This window comes from Rhagoletis zephyria, unplaced genomic scaffold, assembly GCF_001687245.7.
Source record: "Rhagoletis zephyria isolate East Lansing unplaced genomic scaffold, Rhagoletis_zephyria_1.1 Rzeph_scaffold_02465, whole genome shotgun sequence".
In the NCBI taxonomy this organism is placed as follows: domain Eukaryota; kingdom Metazoa; phylum Arthropoda; class Insecta; order Diptera; family Tephritidae; genus Rhagoletis; species Rhagoletis zephyria.
This window is the reverse complement of record NW_016159549.1, coordinates 20694-43215: the sequence shown is the minus strand read 5'-3', so window position 1 is coordinate 43215 and position 22522 is coordinate 20694. Positions and strand designations below refer to the sequence as shown.

The 22522-nt window shown below is 33.9% G+C and overlaps 2 protein-coding genes across 13 annotated transcripts in view; both read right to left on the bottom strand.

The window, feature by feature from the left end:
- Nucleotides 1-22522, bottom strand: part of LOC108366953 (zinc carboxypeptidase-like) — a 54180-nt gene that overhangs the window by 12420 nt on the left and 19238 nt on the right. The gene's annotated exons all lie outside the window — the stretch shown is intronic.
- Nucleotides 1250-22522, bottom strand: part of Tep2 (Thioester-containing protein 2) — a 35850-nt gene continuing 14577 nt past the window's right edge. For 4 of the 12 annotated variants that reach the window (XM_017621448.1, XM_017621449.1, XM_017621451.1 and 1 more), the window contains exons 7-12: nucleotides 10549-10722; nucleotides 7365-7557; nucleotides 5099-5277; nucleotides 4121-5019; nucleotides 2133-2675; nucleotides 1250-1998 (exon numbers count right to left, since the gene is read on the bottom strand). In XM_017621448.1, coding sequence (XP_017476937.1) covers nucleotides 1429-1998; nucleotides 2133-2675; nucleotides 4121-5019; nucleotides 5099-5277; nucleotides 7365-7557; nucleotides 10549-10722 — 2558 coding nt within the window. In that variant the 3' untranslated portion in view covers nucleotides 1250-1428. Of the gene's footprint in view, nucleotides 1999-2132; nucleotides 2676-4120; nucleotides 5020-5098; nucleotides 5278-5802; nucleotides 5999-7364; nucleotides 7558-10033; nucleotides 10272-10548; nucleotides 10723-13301; nucleotides 13471-17410; nucleotides 17628-18411; nucleotides 18602-22229; nucleotides 22453-22522 lie in introns of all 12 variants that reach the window. The other 8 variants (XM_017621453.1, XM_017621457.1, XM_017621454.1 and 5 more) reach the window with 8 other exon arrangements.

Sequence of the window (22522 nt, the reverse complement as noted above, 5' to 3'; positions counted from 1 at the left end):
CTATACCAAAAAAAAAAAATCGGTACTGCTTTTCCATTGGAATTATAAAATCAATTATATTTTAGGATCTCCACCAAAATATTTCGGAAAAATATTAAGATTTAAGCGAGCTGGACCGATTTGAAAATACCTCCAAAAGAGGTTTTTTTTTATTAATAAAAATAGTTTCTTAAAGACGTTTTTTGAAAAAAAAACCCGTCGAATGACAAAATGGTTTAAGCTTAAAAAATTTACATAAAAATATTTGTAAAAAATTTTAATACATTTTTATCGGAATCGCAATAATCAAATTTGTAATCCTGTTTTTTTGAACTTATTTCAGAGATTGGTATAAGAAGAACTGAACCTAAACTCTTCCGTGGACAAAATAGGAATGTCTGCGTTGAACGCCACCGGAGTGGGACGACACAAAGCCCCCGTCTTACCATGTAGCGGTAGTTTTCGGAAAGGTGAAAAACATATATTTAATACTTGCGCCGCGTATTTAATGTTCAGCTCCGCCCGAACTTTGACTTTCTTACTTGTTTAATTTTAGTTTTTAATGTTTTAAGGCCTGTTTGCAGCTCTCAAGAAAAATGACGCAATAGAAATGAAAAAGAATTTTCTTTCTATACAAATTTCTTAAAACATTAAGCTGCTCTCAAGAAAAAAATGCTGGAATGTTTATTTCTATAAGAAAATTGAAAACAACAGCAAAGTTTTTCTAGCAAAAGAAATAATGAAAAATATTTCTTGTGATTTTTCATGAGATCTGCAGACGGCCATTTAATAAAAAAAAACCCATTTTTTTTGTTTAATTTAATTTTTAGAAAGACAAAACAGAATAACGCTAAACCTCCTCGTTAGCAGATCTTTCTATTAGTCTTTCCATGGATAGAAAAGAGCTTTCAAGATAGTTGACAGAAATGACAATTGTCTCACGAAGCCTTTCGCCATTGTGACAGTTGCAAGAATTTCCCTCGTAGAGGGCATCTGAATAAGCTTGGTATATATATTTTAATAATCTTTTTCAGTTTTGCGATTCGACGTACATATGTACATATGTATGCTCGTTGTGAGTGAGGCCGTCCGTAGAAGACGTGCGCGGACTCTAGGCTTAATGTCGCCACAATTTGAGTACATTTACTCCCTAGCTTCTCTTAACTTTCGGATGAATTTAATTGTGTTTTCGTTGCTTACAAAAAATGTTGCCCTTCCATGGTGCAAAATGTGTTTGCTGTTAAACTCAGCCCTGCATATTTAAACCACATTCATTGTATCTTCATTTCTCTTTATTTCACACACTTTTTATAATGGTTTACAAAAATTTGTTTTCAGTAACTTTAGTACAAATTTACGCATTTATACAAATTTCCAAAAAATTTGGCACACATTTCATAATATGAATTACAAAAAAAAAATTGACATTTTTTTATTTATACAATAAATTTATTGCGCACGTTGAAGCCCATTCGCTTCTTGGCACTTCGTACCACAATCAGCGCCCTCACAAATATCACAAAGCGACGACTGCACTTGATAGTATTCGGTTGCATGACGATTCATATCATAGTAGTCATACACTTTGACAGCTGCAGGCTTTTGCTTTGCCACCGCATGTGTTCTGGTAGCCTTGACAGGCACACACTTGGCATCGTGTGGCGCTAAACCATCAAAGTACACAATTACCGTTGAATCGGAATTCTTCGTTTCGACGCGTTTGACACGATCCACCGATTCGATGCTTTCGAAGCCTTCGGAATCCGCAGTGTAACCGGATGGTAAGCTAACCTCCATAACGGCCATATTGGACTCTTTCTGCTCACCGTCAGCGCTGTCGGGCACGTACTCGGCACAAACTTCGACAACTAATAATGCTTTATCATCTTTAACATTTGTTTTTACTTGAAAACTAGGTTTCTTGTCTTTGTCAGCTAAATTGTAACGATAAGATAGTTGTACCATAGATGAACCTTTGCCCTTGGCGGTGAAATCGACTTGCCGTGTGGTCTTGGGGAGCTGAGGATTTTAACAAAAAATAAAAAATGTTCTATCAAGTTTTGAGCGTTTGTTCTATATTGATGCTGGCGCTAATTAGCCGAAAAGCAGCAAGTATAAACCAGGCAAAATACGATTACTTTCCATTAACTTACCACATGTGTTTGCAACACCAACGAATTTTCCGCGTTCACTTTAATATTGCCTTTATTCTCTTCGCCGCCGCTTGAAACAAAATCGATATCCATTTCACCACTACCAGAGCCGGTCTTCTCGGCGAAGCTTATGAGCGCCTGCAACCCGACAACCGTGTCTTGTGTTGAAGCAAAACCACCATTGCTGTTGCGCTTAGATATTAACCATTTGATAATGGGCAAAGCATTCACGGCACCTTCCTTGTCCAGCAAAGCGAGCAGCACATAGGAAGTGATCTCGACATCATTGCTGTGTGGATGCCAACTCCAAATTGGTTCTTCTTCTTTTTTAGGCGCTTCGGCTTTTGACCACCATTTACGATCGTTCTCTTGTTTGGCAAGGCTTTGTAGGTTGGTCAGAGCTTTGTCAGCCTTAGGGTTCTTGGCAATTTGTAGAGCCAGCGCGGCAATAGAGAGTGCATACTGGTCATCCGTCTGATCTACGTTCTCCAATAGGTATTTAAGGCCATTTTCGATGGCTGCCTGATACTTAGGTATGTATTCCTAAGAAATAAGTTAAAAGAAAATATGTTTTAGGTTAGGTTTGATAGAAACTCAACGGTACATAAAAATACTGTATTGAAAATCTATGATAATCTTCTACACAGAAGCTGTATAAAGCACGGTCCCCGCTTATCGTTTCAGTTATTTCCACTTGTGATCTGTGACTTTGACTTTAAGATTTAATAAGTGTGACAGTAGTACCCGTATTATAATCTAATTTAAGGGACCTCACAGCTATACTATGATTAGAACTACGCATCCAGTTTTTCAGTTAGTCAGTGCTCCAGTGGATTTCAGTGAGCCAACACTCATATTTAGAGCAGTATAGGTCGCATACATGTTAACAATATGGCCTCCTCTTCAACTAATTCATTAAAATTTCATTTTATTTTATTCATATTTTGTCGGGATCAGTACACTACTTTTCACAACCAATTCGGGATCAGATCAGGTTATTTCAGGATCATTTCGTGTCTATTTTCGAATTACCCTGAAATAAACCCGTACTTGTCTCAAAATTGTCCTGAAGTAGTAATGAAGTTGTTGTGGAAAAGTCATCCACTTGTCCTGAAATTATATCGAACAAGCCTTGAAACCGTCCCGAAATGGTACCTTAGTAGTCCAAAAAATCCCGAACTAGGCGCAAAATGGTCCCGAAATAGTCCTGTACCGGCCCTGAAATTTTCCTGAACTAGTCAACAAATAGTCCTAAAATGGTATTCAGATAGTCGTGAACCAATCCCGAAATGGTTCCGAACTAGTCTAAAAATGCTCCTCAATATGTCCAATGGGCCTAAAGTAGTCCCGAAATGAATCTCACTTAGTTCCAAAATAGTCTTGAGCCAGTTCAGAACTATTCCGCAAATAGTCGTGAACTAGCTCTACAATAGCTCCAAAATTGCCCTGAGTTAATTCCGAAACGGTCACGAAATAATCCAAAACAAGTACGGAAATGGTGTTGAAATATTTCTGAACCAGCCCCGAAACGGTCCGAAAAGTCGTGAACTTGTCCCGATATAATCTCGAAGATGTCTTGAAATGGGCCCGAAATGGTCGCTATTAGTCCCAAAATGATCACTATTTAGTCCCAAGATGATGCTCAAGTAGTCTTGAACGATCCCCAAATGGTTCTGAGCTAATCCCATAATTATACCGAACTATTCCCGAAATGTTCCTAAGAAAGTTCTGAACTTGTCTTGAATAGTCCAAAAATGGTCTTGAAATGGTCGTGAAAAGGCCCTACATAGGTCCCGAAAGCGTCAGGAAATGATCACGAATTAGTTCCATCCTCAACAGGTCCCGAAATGAGCCAGAACTAAGCCCGGAAGGGTGCCAAAAATAACAAGCAATGGACCTGAAATAGCACTGAGCTAGTCCAGAAATGTTCATTTCTACATACAATAATCAGTAAAAAAAAAACCGATTTGAGAAACCTTGCGACTTACCTCATTTTCCAGAAACGCCAACAGCACGAATGCCGTCAATCCCAACTCATTCTGATGCGCGGAGTCAAATAGTTTACCATATTCTGGGAAACTGCCATTTGGCGCCTGCTTCGATGCCAAAAAGTCCAATCCCGCAACAATAATTTTGGGATCAATGTCAGTGTACTTAGCAGCCTGATGGAATGAACGTACCACATATGCGGTCAGCCAAGTGCTGCCGGATTTGTCAGATTTACCGAAGGCACTGTATGACCCATCATCATGTTTATAAGTTAATTCGCGTTGATAACCAATATCGAGGAATTTCTTCGCCTTTTCCTTAATCGCCGGCATATTCTGTGCGATAGCTTCCAGGTAACGCAAAACTAATATGTTCGGTACGAAATTCACCATATTTTGTTCGCCACAGCCATAGGGCATGCGCACCAATTTATCAAGATTTTTAACAGTTGGACCCAACAAATCACCCACCACTGAGAATTCAATGTACTCGGAATCGGGTACAGCTTTGGCGGGCACATCAATACTCAATTTTTCGCTATGTTCTGGTTTATCTTTCAGATTAATGAAAACGGCACGATTCTCGTACTGCGTCACGCCTTCGGGTTCAACTTTGAGCGTTTGGTGAATAGCATCGCCTGCTAGCGGTGTAGTGGCTGTTATTTTCAAGGTAACCTGACCAACTTTCTTCGGACGTATCATAAAGGAGACGCTCTTGCCAGTATTGGATGGAATCGACACACGTTTAGTGCGTTTTATCACATCCAAGGGATTATCCTCAATCTCATTGGTAGCCTCGACGAAATCGTACTCTTTGTCTGTATTGTCCATGACTACCTCTGCGTCCAAAGCCTTTTCCATGTAGTTGAAAATGATGACAGGTATGGCAATGACCTCACCTTAGGGGGCAGGAGGAGGAGAGGTTAAAAATTTTAAAGTTGTAAGAGATTTGAACTAACTGGCGCTCTTATTACTTACCGCGCTTTACCGAATATGGCAAATTGGTTGAAACGAAAAATGGTTGGAAAACTTGTATTTTCGTTGGATCTGCCGTCAGCGCAAAACCACTCTTGGGATTCAAGGAAAAGCCAGTAACAACCCAAGAGGTAATCGTATCAGGTATCTTCTTGGTCAGTGAGAAACTTTCGCCATCAGTGCTGAAGGATGTGAAGGAGTTCAAGAGAGATTGAAAGGAGGAAAAATAAATCGAAATATTAATTCCAGTTAAAAGTTAAATTTTAGATGAAGGCACAAAAAAAGCGAAAACACAAAGTGCGGCAAATAGAAAGCGACAAGCAAAATTTGTTATTTAGTTTCGTCATAATTCAATACATTAGAGGAAACATGCAAATTAGTGGAGTGCAGGGTTAGTATGTGAGGATTGAGTAAATACATATGTGCAGTTTTTTTTTTAATAGTGAAAGCACACAACTTTTTGTGAAAGCTCCATTTCTTTAGAATAAAAGCTACTAGCAAGCAAAACGTGCAAAAGGAGCATTCGGTATATACAATAACTGTGAAATATTTACAAAAAAAAAATAAACATTAATTTTACTAAAAAAATACTAAAGCTGACTACGTACAAAGCTTTTAATCATTTAAACGCCACACTACTTCTGGCGCATTCGTTTTAATAGCAAATATTTTCGAAAAAAAAAAATTATTACTGAGACTTTTTTTACTTTGACAGTTCATGGTTGCTTAGAATCCAGGCTTCAAGAAAATTTCTACGCAGCTCGACAACCTGATTTCCCATGTAAGACGATTCAGCGCTTAACGAATCCTGTACGTGCTTCCTAATCGGACCGCCAATCATGTCGGATAAAAATGAATTGTGTCCTTTCTTCTGAACCTCATGAATGTATGCGTGCAGATTAACTTCATGCAAGTATGTATGTGTGTTTGTATGTGTAAAAGTGGCACAGCGATTTTGGATGACAAGCAGACCAGAAAGGATTATACAAAAAAAAAATTATCAAATTTGGAAATTTCAAATACAAATTTAAGAGTTTTGAATATTTTTCTTTTTTATTATTGCGGCATAATAACTTCTATATCATCATAAATATTGAGATCATTATCACCCTACTTATGTGTGTATGTAGGTATATGGTTTTCGAAAATCGGAAGTGAATCTTCCTTTCCTTTATAAAAACCGCCACCAAGCTTCTTATCGAGTTTTGTCGGCTGATGAATTTTTGAACTCGATACAACTTTTATTTTATATTTCAAAATATTCTTAAAATAATTCTTGACCGTCGTACAGTAGCGTTTAGAGACACGTAGCGCATACCGCACAACAAAAAAAAAACACTTAACAAATAATTTAATTTTTATTAATTCTTTAATAATTTTTTTTTTGTTGATATTGACCAAAAAAAAAGGTTCGAAATGGTCTTCTGCACCCCTGTAAACTTTACAAATAGCGGCTGATAAAAGAATTGATTTGCTTCGGATCCTAAAGAGAGTTAAATTATATGTAGCCCAGTAACCAAGGCACCTTGTTCAGATTGATTCTGTGAACCTAATCGAAAGTCTTTAAAAACAATACCCTATTATGTTGCTATTATTTTTATGTTTCTTAGAGTAAATAGAATAGTTTTAGGCTTTTTTATATGGTTTGACACCATTTCCCCTTTTTTGTGTATTTGTGCAAATTAATTTACGCTCTATTCACACGCAAAGTCATATCTCGCCGGAATGACTACTGTCATAGCTGGGGTGCCAAAAAATATGCTACAAAAACTTCATTGAAAAGCACATTTCTAATTTTTGTATGCACCTCTTATGAGCTTCCGGGTATTTTTTCGGAATACTTTTAGAAGACCGTATGACAGTAGTAATTTCGGCGAGATCTGTCATCACGCAAGAATAAGGCCGTTAGAGTGAGTTTAGTCACGAAATAAGCAATGCATGTTTCTGCAAGAAACAGATTAAAAAATTTAAAGCGTAAAGTTGAAAGAAAATTTACTTTCCAAGGCAAGAAAAAAAAAACGTGAAGGACGTCTACTGGCTCACAGCGCAGAAATGAATTATGCCCCAAATAACAGGTAATGAATTATAAAATGTGAGAAAATTTTTTATTGATCTCAACAGTCGGGTTATTCCCAAATAGCGATACGAATATTGTCGCTAACCCATTTGAGAATAGCCCCACGGAGTTGAAATGACGTATTGCACTTTACTCTTGCTTACGTAAAAACCTCGATCGCTATATAAAGTCTTAACAAATTTCATTATTTACATGTCGTTGTTATCGAAAATCCATGACTCAGCAAATTCTTGACGAATCTTTGCATTTATATTTGCGTCAATTGGGCTTGCTGAGGTAGTTGCATAAAACACTGGTGGTGAAGTTGTAGGAATAAAACCATCAAATGCTGCCATTGCAGGGACAGGCCGACCGAGAGCTAAAGGCCTGATATGATAGAAGATTTCTAGAAAAATGCATAAGTTTCAGAGAATTAGGCACGAGGTAGGCATGGACAAATACAGTAAAAAGGGGAACTCAAACGAACATACATAAATAGATTATAATAAAATATTTAAGAAAATAAATGTATAAAATCCGCGATATTTAAATTAACTGCAAATGGTGATTTTTCTAATAGCAATTCAAAAATGAGCCAAAATAGGGGTAATATGGACAAAACCTCACATAAAACTGTAATAAATATAGTCTTCAAGAGCAGTTATCCAGTCCATTTACCATCTCTATTGTAAGTCATGCAGAGTCCGCAAAAAACTCCGGAACAGTATCGAAATAAAACTTTAGAAAGTTTTATTACATATTACAGTTGAGAAGTGCACGTGCAAAAATTTCATAAATTGCATAATGGCATTTAGGCGCCCGGTGTAAGCAGTCACGCCTAAACAACAAGTGTAAAACTAAGTACTAAACTTGTATAAGATTTATTAATAAACCGGTATAAAGTAAAGTAATAAAGCGGCACAAAATCAAATAAACTGGTATAAAATTAAGTAATAAACTGGTATAAAACCGGAGTAAAACACTAGCACAAAATCGAGTAATAAAGTGGTATAAAACCTCGTAATAAACTGGTATAAAAACTAACCTGAAAAGAGTTAATAAAATGGCTGATTTATGTCAAAAAACCTATATAAAACTGGTTTACAAAATTCTTAACTCATTTCCTTTTGAATTACTTGCATAAGCTAAAATAAAAATTTATTAGAAATGTATTTAAATACCTAGAAAAAAATTCTATGTATAAGATATATGTATATAACTGGTATACTAGCCGTATGAACACTAGTATATAGTATAATACTAATATAAAACTGGCATAAAAAGGCATATCAATCTACGTGAAGTTTCGTCAAGCTGGAGCAATAAGCATGGAGTCTTTCAAAGAAGCAAAACGTTCTACTTTTTGAGCAGTGCCAGGCAAAATACACACGTAGACACCAAGCACTTTTAGCGCACATAGCATCGAGAGTCTACTAGCTCCCTGGCTATTGTAGTAGTTTTGTGGGTAATTCCAAAACTGTCAGACAGACCGGGTCGGTCCTAATACTATAGGAAGAACTTTGCAATTACTTCCTTAGTTTGATAGCTGACTTTAAAGGGGTTTTCAAGATATACAAATTTACGTTTTTGGCGGATCATAAAAACTGCTAAAATCAAGTTTTTTTCATAACTCTTTTATTTATTACTAGATTTAAAGGTGTGGTACATGATTGCAAAGAAAATTGAGTACTGTAAATCTCGAGAATGTCTCCTTAGTCTACTAAGTTCTACCCCAATTAATTTCGACTTGATATTGTTATCTCCGTAATATAAGAAGAAGGTGTAAAGCACCACCACTAACTCCACCGGGGCTAAATGAATTCGCCTCAAGGCTTACGAACGAATCTAATTTCTTATGCTGAATTCATACGTCGATTGTTAGACGAGCTATGCATGATGACGGATATGTATGATCTGAATTAGCTGAGCTAATGAGGTAGCTCTTCATCTAAGAGAGACAGCTCAATAGCAGCCGGGACTCCTGGGATACACTCGTTTTCTGAACTAATTTGGTTCTTGATATATTCCCGGAAAAACGAACTGTTATGTTCAAATCATCGTTCTGAATAAAACTCTTACAATCATTTGCACTACATTAAATATAAAAACTGGTTTAAAACCTATTAAACAAAGCTGATATAAAACTGGTATAAAAAATAAAATTGCCATAAATATACCCAATAAAAACTTAGGTATTAAAATTGTTAACCACAAAAGCTGGCAATCATTGATGCATAAAAATACAAAGAGCAGGCATTCACAATAAATATTAGACAAAAATATTATTCACGAAAATGAAGCTTCACAAAACGCTCAAAATCTTATTTAGTATACAAAAATTTTTAGCCAAATCATACGCCATCAAGCAGCCCATGTTTTCAAAAATCCAATTTTCAATAAAATTTTTACGCGCTTTCAATGCCAAAGCAGCAACACCTTCCAGCGGCCCAGCAGTGGTGCAGCTGGTTGTCATCATCCATGTGCTTGTAGAAGTTTCTCTGCGATTACCGGAAGCGCCACTAATTGGCACATGGCCACCACTGGAACCCGCTGCTGTAGGTCGCGTTTGTCTATGCCCTATTTGAAAAATATATTGGAATGCATGAGGGGAAGTGTAAATGGTCTGACTATGATTGCGGGTATCATTCCTTAATACCTATAAGAATGATTCATTCAGGTAAATATAGCATGCATTTGTAAAAAGTATTTACTTAATGTATAACTGCTTACTCTAAATTTATCACAAAATCAATTCCTAATTTTTTTATGCTTTAAATTTGGCTGATAATTATGAAATGAAATATCCAAATGAAGTATGCACACAATGCATTCCTGCGCACAATACATTTTAAATAAAAAAGTATTTAAAAAAATTTCTTTACTCAAGAGTTTCAAATATCCAGTTTTCCAAAAACGTTTTGCGTACTGCGATTACTGGTGTTGGTGGTCTTACTACCCAATTTTTGGTTTCGATTTCGGCTTTTTTATAATGTCTACGAAATGGTAAAGGACTCTGGTGGTAGCGTACTTGTAAGCTTATTCTCGATCGAAGAAAAATATCATTTCCGAATGGATACTTCTGAATAGGATAATGCCTGATATGATAATGATGGCGCAAAGCTGCAAGTTATGGAGTCCAAAGAGAGAGAGAGAGAGATAGAGAGAGCAAAATAATTTTAATTTCGATCGTGAATATTTAGCAAATGAAAAACTTTTCAGTATTTTTTATTCGATGACACAATGGGTGGAAAACGCGTGTAATAGAAGCAGTTAAAGGAGTAGAAATGTTGTAGCATCGTTCGTTAAGCGTTAAGTGGCATTTATGTGGTTTACAATTACTTAGCATCAAGTGGCATTTCAACATCTGAACACATCCATGTGTGCTCTTTGTACGTACGTATCGGGGGGTGTACACGTCGCTCATGTAAATGCGCCGCAAAATATGCTATATCATCTATGGCATTTTCTCTAAAAGCGGCTTCTGCAGCTTCTGCGGCAATAATATCAATATCATGGAAAATAAGCTCTTCTTCTGGTATCGGAGAGATGGTCCAATATGTAAGCTGAGCCTCTATTGAGTTGAAATAAATACGAAATAAGCGAGTGATATTTCTCTTTAGAATCTACATACATATGTACATACATATCACTCGTGTACCAATATGTATGTAGATATTTTCACGGTGCTCATATTTTCAACAAAAATGTTTCTACAAAACTCAGTAAACTTATTGAATATTTTATAAATTTAACGCACATGAAAACTAAAAAAACTGGCGACCATGAGCTCCTGAAAACAACTTATGGGAAGGTGACTTTTGTATGTTTTTGAAGTGTGTTGACCAAAAGCATTGCAAAAAAACCGCTAATTACATCCCGAAAAAATCTTAAATTTGGTATACACATACATGTATACGTCTGAGACACAAGGACAATGCTATCTTATGGAACTTTGGAACAGATAACGCACCTGGTATATCATATGTATTTTCACTCCATAGCAGTCATAATCAGCGAGAGAAGCTTTTTAAAGCTTTCCAAGGTCTGAAATTGGTAAGATAAAATTCTACCCCCTTCCCTCTTCCGTCCACAAAAAACCGAATTCAGACGGTCTGAAAATACTACGAATCTTATAAAGTTGGATTCAAATAGATATTAAAAGTTATTTTAAACGGTGCACAGTGGTTAGAAACTGAATTCATAGAGAAACTCATTTCTCAAAAAATTGTATCAACTATTTTTTTTAAGCAAAAAAACTAATTATTTTAATGAAGGCCTATAAAATTTACAAGGGACTCGTTGAGTCCGGTTTTTGAATTTTCATTTGTTTATATAAAATTTTGTATACAAAGTGCAGAGAATGTAGCAATTTTGCAGTTTTGAAACCAATTTCAAATTTCAAATTTATAAAAATCCACAAGAAAAGTTTCTGAATATAGGTCTATTAAACAAAAAAAAAAAAAAATACAAAAAAATAATATTTTGAATTTTTGGAAAAGTTTTAGGTAAGTAGGTAAGTGGGTTTTAGCTGACAGACCTAGGCATTCCATATAAAAACATTTCGAGTACAATTAATATGGAAGAAAATCCCTCGCATAGTCCTACCTAATTTTCTTCTAAAAATCCAAAAAACCGAAATATTATTTTAAATTTTGGTAATTTTTTTTTTTAATTAAAAATTTTGTTGCGACATTTTTTTCTTGAACTTTAATCTTGCATTTTATTATTCTAAAATTTAAAAAAATTTACTTCTATTGTACTTTGGACCAAAAAATTTATAATAAATAAATAAATATTTAAAAGACGGACCGTAAATTTTATAAGTTTCAATGAATCAAATTGATTGAAAAATCAACGCTCTAGATGATTCTGATCAGTAAATTCCAATTCCACACCACTGTACGACGCCAAAGCCTAACCAGAACTGACCGCGAATCTAAAGCGAAAAAAGTTTAGTTGAAAATTTTGTATTTTTAACATCGAAAGGTATTGGTAACTCGGAACTATTCTAACCCAACCTAACATTGTGAAGACACTAATTAAAAACCGTTGTGTAACTAGAACTAAAGCTTCTATGCATTCTCTTCGTCTTAATTTAGTTAAAAAAAAATACAGATAAGTTTATTGCTAATTTTCCAAGTGAGTAAAACTCGGCTCCAAAATAAGAACTTCCACGAAAATTTTAAAACAATTTTTAGGGGTCCTTACTTACCAAGGTTTGACAAATTTAAAGCCTGATAAATTCGGCATTTTATTGAAAATTATTCATTTAAATTCATTCAATAGGCTTCACAGACGGTCATCTGTTTAAGTTTTTTTCCGAATAAGTATAGCATTTCTCAAATTTTTCCTAAGTTCTAAATAACACTGATTTACAAATAAATATCTTAAATAAAAACCAGGAAACACTTGTATGTATGGGGAGGCATCGTTGTGGACTGCCTTAGCTCAAATACCATTTCTTAAATTTTTTCTATGAGCAGGTTTTGAGGTAATGGAATTTTTGTGTGATCGGTGTTGGATTTTAGTAATTTTTTTTTTTGCTAAACAGATAAGGCCTCTTATTACAATGAGTTATTCATTTGAGAGACAATTAAGCTATGCGTCAAACGGTATACCAAATGTTGTGAACGGCCCAAAACTGAGTTGTAGCTCTTCAAAGTAAAAAAAATTTCGAACTTTCGCGACTAAAAAAAATTATTTTTGCAAACCCTAGTAGCCAACATTGAAAACCATTTTAGAATTTCAAAATTTTCTTGGGACAAAGGAAAGGCATGTCTCATACAAAATTATGATGCTGATATTTTGAGGACATCCTTAATACATATGTGTTTTGTATGTACCTTTTTCAGTTTGATGTGCAGCGAAATTATATTTAAAAAAAAAATACGGCAATTTTTTAAGGAAATACATAGACTCTGGATAAAATTCATTAATAAAACAGCACATATTTAAGCTACAATACAATAAAATTTACTATTAAATTATTTTCAAAACAGTGTTACATACTTATACCAAGTTTTGAGCGTTACAAACCAAATATATTTACTACTTGAGCACCACACCCCCGTACATGCAATACGTAAAATATTAAAGATTTACAGTTCTACGTATAGTATGTGTATGTGTAGGTATAACAAAGTTATTTACATATCTTTGCCGCTGAATATCCAGACTTCAGCAAAATCTTTACGTAAGTTCATTGACGTGGTTACTTTCGTGGTTCCCACACTTTCGCTATCAATCTCACTTTCATTCTCTTCAAATGCGAGTGGCATAAGTATCACATCGTTATCCCACAGTAGAACCTTATGTGGATCTATGTATGTATGTATGCATTTAAATATGTTAAAAATAAAGTAGATTATACATACATATGTTTGCAAGAAGATACAACCTAATATGGTTTGAGGTAACTCAAGAAAAAGAAGAAAAAAAAAACAATTCTGATTTCACGGAGCGATGTCATAACGGTGTCCCAAAACCTTAGATGTTCGATATATGCTCCCTCTATATTCTTTCTTTGCTTATATGTTTGTATACAGTTTAATTGGTGTAGGAGGATGCTGACCTTTGTCGACTTAAAATTAAAGTTTCACAAACAAAATTGTAAACTTTTAGAGCTCCTTCTTAGTAATTTAGCGTTTTTAATTTCTTCGGCAATGGTTAAGATAGATTAACCGGGTCATTATGGCAGCTGTCTTTAAACTCACTACCAGGGTTGCCACTTTAGTAAATTGTTACCAAAATTGGTAGAACAAATTTGGGTTGGTAAAACTAACTTTTGTCTCATTTTGGTAGATTTTTATCAAATTATTTTATTTGAAAAACAAATAAAACTTTTCGTTCCCGTTTTATTTTTCGTAGTTATCTTTTTATTACAAATTTCTTTAAAAAAAATGCAGTTTACTTTTTTGCATTAATTTTCGAACGCTTTAAAGCACTCTTTTTATATTCATACGTATAAATGTATATCGATAAAAGGCGAACTTATCGTGCTCCATTCAAAACTCTTCTTACTGGAATTCCCAGAAGCCTAAAGGAAGAGGATTGCCTAAATATTTTAAATGATTACATATGTAAATGAAAATAAAAAATTGACAGGTTTGTAATTACGGACTTAAATTGTTCGCAAAAAAAAAATAAATCCACTCCATTTTTTATCAATCGCAAATGTTAAGTGAAAAAAACACAAAATATTGGCGGCAAAAAAAATTAAAAAATTCCAACAGAAATTTTTAGCTGCACATTGTTTGTTATTCTAAAATATTATGGGCTATAAAATTCCGTACCCTAAATCGTTCAAAAAATTAAGAGTAAAATAGTCGAAATTTAGACAACAATTTTTTGGAATTTTCCTAAATGTTCTATTTAGCTTGAATTCTAGATTCTTAAGTGTTTGGTTAAAGTGCAAACAATATTCTTATAAAAAAATAAAACCAAAAAATTTTTGCTTGAAAAAATGGTGAATATTAAATAAAAATTACCAATTTTTGAGTCACTGTATTTATCTATAATAACTCCAGCTGAAGTTTTTTCAAATAATGAAGGTTCGTTGTTGCCTTTAGTTTCATCACCTTCGCTTTTGGTTGAAGGAAGCTGAGAATTGCCATTAATATGATCTCAAATACCGTATAATTAGTTAAATAAAAAGTTCCTTAAACACAATTTGAATTCATATTAAAATAACGGAAAACATAACAAAACTATAGTTTTTACTACAATAACTAAAAAAAGTTATTGGTATATATTTTCCAGATTTGGTAGATTTTTTCAAGTGGATAGTAAGTATTTTTTTTCGTCAGTGGCAACCCTGCTCACCACAGTCTTTCGAAATACGCAAATATTTCGTAAGACAATTGTGAATTCTGGCAACTATCTTAAAAGCTATTTTATGTCTTTCGAAAGACTAATTCAAAAATCTGTTAAGGGGAGGTCTTAGAGTTATCTGTTTGTCTTCTAGCAATACGTTTTCTAAAAATGAAACTAATTCCTTCCGAAACAATAAAAACTAAACATTACAAGAAAACTAAATTTAAAAAATAAATAAATAAATAACAGTCAATTAAACAAAAGAAAAAATGTATAAAATATGTTTCTAATCATCAAATGATATTAAAAAACTATGTTTCTTTTTAAAAGAATAAATTCTAAAAATTTACGAACAGAGGAAAAAACCATTTAAAATATGAAGTAAGTTTTTTAAAGGCTAATGAAACTAAAAATGGTTTTCTCTTAAAAAATTTTATCTAACAATTAAAAGAAAAATAAATAAATTAATTCCTAAAAATTAGTTAGAATAAAAAATATATACTCCTTTTAAATCAAAAAAAATCAGAGCATTTAAAAAAAGTTTGATTGTAAAAAGAAAAGAAACATATACAAACATCATCCTAAAACAATAAAAACTAAATATGCATTAAAATAAACCCAATTAAAAAAAAAGCATTTAAACAAGGAGAATAAATTTATAAAAATAAATGAAATTACAAAAAGTATGCATAATTCTTTTATTCTAAAACTATAAAAACTAAAAATTAATTAAGGAAAAATATGTTTCTAAACTTGTGTTTTTAAAACAATAAAATCTAAAAATAAACTGAGAAAAAAATATATCGATATAAAAAAATAAGTTTCAAAAAATTTAAGGAATAAAATCTAAAAAGTAAAAACAAATTAAATTAAATATTTTTTTTTGTGTTGGCAAGTCTTTTGTGCTAGAATAAATGACTTTCCCCGTGGCCCCGCAAGGCCAGAGGAGAAGATTTCTTTGAAAACTTATATCTATATAACACTCGTTTTGACAGCCCCTCCAGTCAAATGGTCATAGGCGGTTCAAGTCCTCAATAGTTCACTAGAAATCAGAGAAAACATCTCTGTGTCCGCGAACGGGAGTTACATGCTTAACGAATTCTATTATTTTCTTATTCTACCGAAATCGTTATATGTGGTTCCGAACCTAACAGCCAATCGGCCAGAGGTCCAGCAAGAACTTTACGTAACTTTCATCGAGCAATGGCCCTAGGGATCGCGATATTCTGCATCTGTTCAGCTTAATCTATATGTTTGTTAGTAGCTACTCTGGATTTATCCTCACTTTTGAGAGCAGAACTAAGCCAAGCCAAGCTAAGCTAAGCGAAGAAAATGGTAAATGGGTGTCACCTATGATCTTTTTAAGAGTTAATGGTGGAGCAAAGCAAACGATACGAGTTTATATGAGAAGCTCATTTACCGGTTTTCTTCGTTCAACTTGTGACCTAATCGGTTTCAAACCTAATTCTACTTAGTCTTCAGAAACCTATAGTAAAATTTAGGGAGCAATTTTATCATCAAATTTTTGGCTCCCTTTTGGCCATACTCATAGATGCAGATTTCTTGAAAATTAAAAAAAAAATTGACGAGGCTACAAATTTCCAAACAAAAAACGCACATTAAACGTATTTAATTTAATTAAAACATAAAACTTCTTAATTAGAAATGGATCCACAATGTATGTATGTAGGTACATAATGAACAAATTTTGTTAGATTAAATAAATTAAATAAAAAAACACTACAAAAAACACAACTTACTTATGAAAATTGTAGAGAAAGTAACATAACAGTTGCATTCCGACTAAGTGAATGAACAAAAAATAATGCCAAAATCCATACATTACATTAGGGTAGGTAAAAAAACATAGGAAAGTCAACCTTTTTGAATTGTCGAGAAAATAATTTTGTATTTTTTTGCGGTAAAATCTTAAAAAAATAAATAAAAATAAAACTTTTATCGAATAAAAATATTTCCCTTCAGAATCTTCCAAGAATAAAATTATGATGCAAATTTAACTCAAAAATTTAGGTTATTATTTTTTTCAAAACGTGCGTTATGGGGACACAAGGTGCATGGGGATGAGATTATCTGGTATAAAAAAAGTGGTTAGTAAAATTTTAAAGTAAGTATTATATAATTATTTTTATTCGATAAAAAAATATAGATTTTTTTGGAGGCCCGCCATGGCGGCAGGATTTCAAAATAAAAAAGTACGGGTCACCGTATTTTTGATATTCTTCATATAAAAACTCAATATATACACAAATGGGTGATTTTTTTACAAATGCGTAATTGTTAATAATTTTAGTACATAAAATTATATATGTTAAATGATGTACTTGACACTGATGACTACATACACACTTCTCCATGTAAAAACCAACAAAGCGAAACTAAGTTTTGTGCAGTATACTGAGTGAATGTTTTATAAGTTTTTCTTTTACTTTTCTTGATTTAAGAAAATCCAATTCTCCATAAAATTTTGTCTCAAAGTCGGTGCTATAGCAGGCGCAGAACCTAAAGCTGGCGGGCCAGCGGCAAGGCCACCACCGCTCGCAAATGAACTAGCACCGGCAGGTAAAGCTGCTAATTGAAAAACTGTACCACCAAAACTGTTAAGAACTGGGCCACCGTAAGCTGCAAAACTGTGCCACTGCCATACTGGTTGTGAAAAGCAAAAAAACAAAAACAAAGTGAACAAATATTTATATTTCTGTGGTCATAAGCAATAACCGCCTAAGTCAAAAAACCTAAATTCGAAAAGAACCGTTTTAAACATTTGGATTGTAATGTTAACCTTATGGGGAAGCCAAAATATATTCGTCTATAACTTTTTAAATAGACTAGCTGGCGAGATGGGGATTTCACATACACATGGAATAGTAGTTGCAAAATGCGATAGCATATATAACTCAATTCTTTCTTAAGTCGACTTAGGCGGTTGTTGCTTATGACCACAGATTTATAGCAATGGTGCGAACCTCTCAGTCGCTTCAATATACGACAAAACTTGCAGGTCAGGCAACGACGGAGTGCCAAACTTTATATTTTCTAACCAGGGTCGTCGAGAGAAAATCCGACCCCGGAAGGTAAATATGTGCCGGGCCCCGTCCCTCTCCAAAAAATATGTTTTTCCTTTTTAAACGAGTTTTCAACATTTTCCCTCCAAACATATTAAATTTTTCGCCTAAAGAGTTCTTTTTTTTTTGCTACATAGTTCAAACATAAATGACCCGGGCTAATGTAAATATGTATTTATAGGTAGAAGTGCAATTATAGGGTATTTATATAACAATGGATTCTAATGTATATACTACTAGTTTTTTTTTAAAGGGAAAACTTTGGGAAGGTTGTTGGAAATTTACTGTACAGCTATCTACATACATACATGTGGTATATACAAGTGCATATAAAAAATACAACAATAGTCTACATTGTAACTAACTTTTCACCAGTTGAAAAACTATCGAAAATCCATGCTTCAGTAAAATCTTTACGAATTTTCACCAGAGCATTTACTCTCGGTGGGAGTCTCGATTGAAATACACCACCACCAACTCGAAAAATTGGTTGAGCATCAATAAAATATGGTAGATTACCAGAACCGGATCTCAGGAAATAATAACGTGGTATTTCTATAAATAGAATTAAACTATTGCATTTTAGTTGCATGTGTGAGTGTGGGTGTGTGTACATATTTACAGTTAAAAATTATTCATTTGCATTTACTATTTAAGGCACTTTTTCCTGTTAAGTTTTAACTATCATTCTTTTCACATGCAAAGTTGCACTTTCATTACCGCAAGTATATGTAAGTACTTCTAGAGCGGAGCTTAACAGCAAAGTCAGTATGCAAGTCACAGGCTATGTACGAATGTATACATATCGCACACCGTCTTCAAAAGAGTCACAACTCAAAATTTGGCATTTTTGAAATTATACACTAAAAATGTACACAGAGCTTTTATTTACCTTTCAGCAAAAGCTGGAGCAAATGTTTGTTATAATTTGTTAAAAAAACCTAAGGTTGCAAACAGAGTGGAAGCGAAGCCGAAGACGAAGATGAAGACGAAGCCGAAGACGAATTGCTTGCGTTGCGGGCAAGCTGGCGAGTGTACATAGTGGAAGATGAATGATATGAAGATTTGTTTCTAAATAAAACCATTTTTTTAGATAAAATCAAAAGAAAATAAAGAAAAAACAGCAATTCATGAAATAGTTTGTATAGGACAACTTTTGGAGAATTTCGCCACTTGTATTATGTGTTACGGCAAGACGGACAGACATTTTTCAAATATACAAGAATGCCAATTAATACGTTTGATTACATTTTGCCAAAAATGTAGCCAATTTCTTGAAAAGCGCGTTTTTTCACAATTGCAAACATTTAAATAAATTGTAAACAATTCATCACAGCAAGCGATTCGTCTTTGAAAACAGTACCGCACTGTTTCAAGTTGACCGCTTGCGCAACGTCTTCATCTTCGTCTTCGTCTTTGCTTGCACTGTGATCACTTTCATATGTTTACTACTGCACTGTTTTTCGTCTTCGGCTTCGCTTCCACTCTGTTTGCAACCTAAGGTAAATACGCCCTTGCCCATATGATTAGCATGTGCTACGAAATATTTTTTCGCGCTTTCTGACGAAGGTATTATTTTGAGTTGTGACTCTTTTGAAGACGGTGTGAGATTTGTAAGTATGTAAAAGAATGTAATTGTCAAATTGATTAATTTTAAATCTATATTTTTTTTTGGAAGAGTTTGTATGCATACGAAGCTATTTACTTATCTAGAATGAACTACGCCGCTTGCTATTACATACTAGCCTAAGTCGACCACATACAAAAGTTCCAGGATAATTTAATGTTAATGCAGGTTCTTAAGTAGAGGAGAAGTTCTCTACAACATCGAGACTATATTTATATTTATTAGAGTTATTTCACTTTGTTATCGTTTACGAGCAGGCCCACGTGCTTTGTATTTTTATCTAATTTTGAGTAGGCAGCATATCGAAAGAGAGATGATTTTGGAGGACTAACCTCTCGCTGATGTTTTCCCAGATTTGGCATATGGTGAATACCTGATCTATGGTGGGTCTACCAGTTTTAAAGTCACAATGAAAAGGTCCGATCAGTTCGTGGAGGAATGATCCCGATGTAGTTGCTGCAAATGGTTGGATCAGCTTTTTTCTGAATTGGGAGGAGAACTCTTAAATTCTAATCAACAGGTATACATTTTGCATGCATCCCACCGGTTTTGCATAGCTCTCCCGGCTATCCATCGGTTCCTGTAGGTTTATAACTTTGGAATCAGGCTTTTACTACCTTAATCTCATCATAATTAAAAAGAGGAATATCGGGCTCGGGGCCCTCGCAATCTACATAGTTTTCGCTATTAAAGCCTTTCAGCAGAGTGCAGAAACTCTCTCTCTCCGAATTTTAATGGTTCTCGGACATCTCCCCCCGGTTTCAACTTGAAATCCTCCGTAAGTTACCGAACTTTCTTGAAAAGTTTACGGACTTACAGATTTTACTCTCAATTAATATCGATCGTAATGAGTGAAGATCTCATATTTCAGTTAGTTTATTTGCCCAGAATGGGACTGTACATGGACTCACACAACGACAACTCTATATCGGCCTGTCAAGAAGCGCCGTTTGTTGAAATTACAATACACATCTGGATGTAGAAGGAGAGCACATTAGGGTTACTGCGAAGCCCTTGGTAAATAGTCTCAGACTTCCTTTCCTTGGACCACCGTAACTATTTAGAAGTACATGACCTAAATGAGATTGTCTCAGGGGACCTCGCGTTGTTACTTAATAAAACATGAATTTAAGAAGTCCTGCAAGCAAATAGAGGTAGCGGTAACTAGTGGACCTACTGCCTTCTCTAACTATTAATCCAATCAAATATAGTTATGCGTAATACAAATATTCGAAATTACACAATTAATATTTCGGGGGGTTATTGCCATTTCGCCACACTTTAAAGTCAAAGAGCTCGTTGGTCTTGGAGATTTGCAAAAAAAAAACAATAGGACAAACATTAAAATGGAAATGCTGTTTTGTTAATTACAACAACAAATAGATATCTAACTACACGTTTTTAACTACAAATACTCGCACATACTCTGAATCGGATGCTCTTTGAGAACAACACAACACTTATGTCGAATTTCCACTATGCAATGAAGTGACCAAATATTTGTGGAACTAAAAAAAACCGTCATATGAAGGCGAATTCAATGACTATTTTTATTAATTATTATTAACGCAATCGCAGCTGTGGTATTTTTAAATACCATACTATTTCATTAAAATTTGTGCCTTTACTGCCTAGTGGAAATACAGCATTATACCGAATTACCAGCAATCCAAAAATCAAATTGATTGTTTAATTGAAAAATGTAACAAGTCCTGGATAATATAAGAAATAAAATTAATTTGCGATTTGATTTGTCGCGTACATTAATTTGTTTGTGATTTTCCAACTAAAAAATACTTTTTTCAATGCAAATCAAGTCATAAGCATTTTTTTTTTGTTGGCGAATCAATTCACAAATACTTTTTTTCTTTTTTGGTTGATAAACCAAATAAGAATATTTTTTTTTTATTTGTCCGACGAATCAAATCACAACTAATTGAATTTTTTATTTGAAGAATTAAATCGCAATAAAAATTTATTTTTTATTTGCCCAAAGAATCAAATCTCAAATAAATCTTATTTGCTATTTGTCCGGCGAATCAAATAACAAATAAATTAAAAATTTGTATTTAGTAGAGGAACCAAACCACGACTAAATTTTATTTTTTATTTGACCAACGAATCAAGTTCCAACTAAATTAAATTTTTACTTCTCCATCGAGTCAAATCACAAATATATTTTATTTTCTATTCGGCAGAGAAATCAAAGCACAAATACAATTTTTTGTTGTCGATTAATCAAATCACAAATCAAATGGATTTCTTAATTAAAAGCGGATTTAAAATCAAAAAATTTTAAATTATGCAATGCTGTGTGGAAGCAAACTTAATGACTTTAATTTTTAACACAACGATCCGGTTTTTTTATGCCCATATTTGTCATGCAAAATGTTTCCATTTAATGGCCAGTGGAAATCCGGCATTAGGTACAAACACGTTAATGGAAATGATTAGTTTTTTATTCATTGTACACCGCATCATGGCCATATAATATACCTACAGCTTCGTATGCATACAACAATTACACTCTACTTTAAATATCTCTCTTCAACTAACCCTTTAGTAAGATTAGCTGTTGTATTTGTATACCAAATCCATAATTCGTTGAATTCTGTACGCAGCTTTGGAGCAGTCTCAGAAGTCTGTGTTGTACCGGTTGAACCATCGAAACGGTCTATGGAGTCTAAGGAGTCTTTGGAGTATGAGTAGTCTGTTTCATCGTCCGATGACAATGAATATAACTCTATCTCGTGGATATCTTCAAGATTATGATTGAACACTAGAAACAAATTGGATATCAAGAGAAGCTTTAAACATATGTATATGTTGCAAAGAAACTATAAATGTGC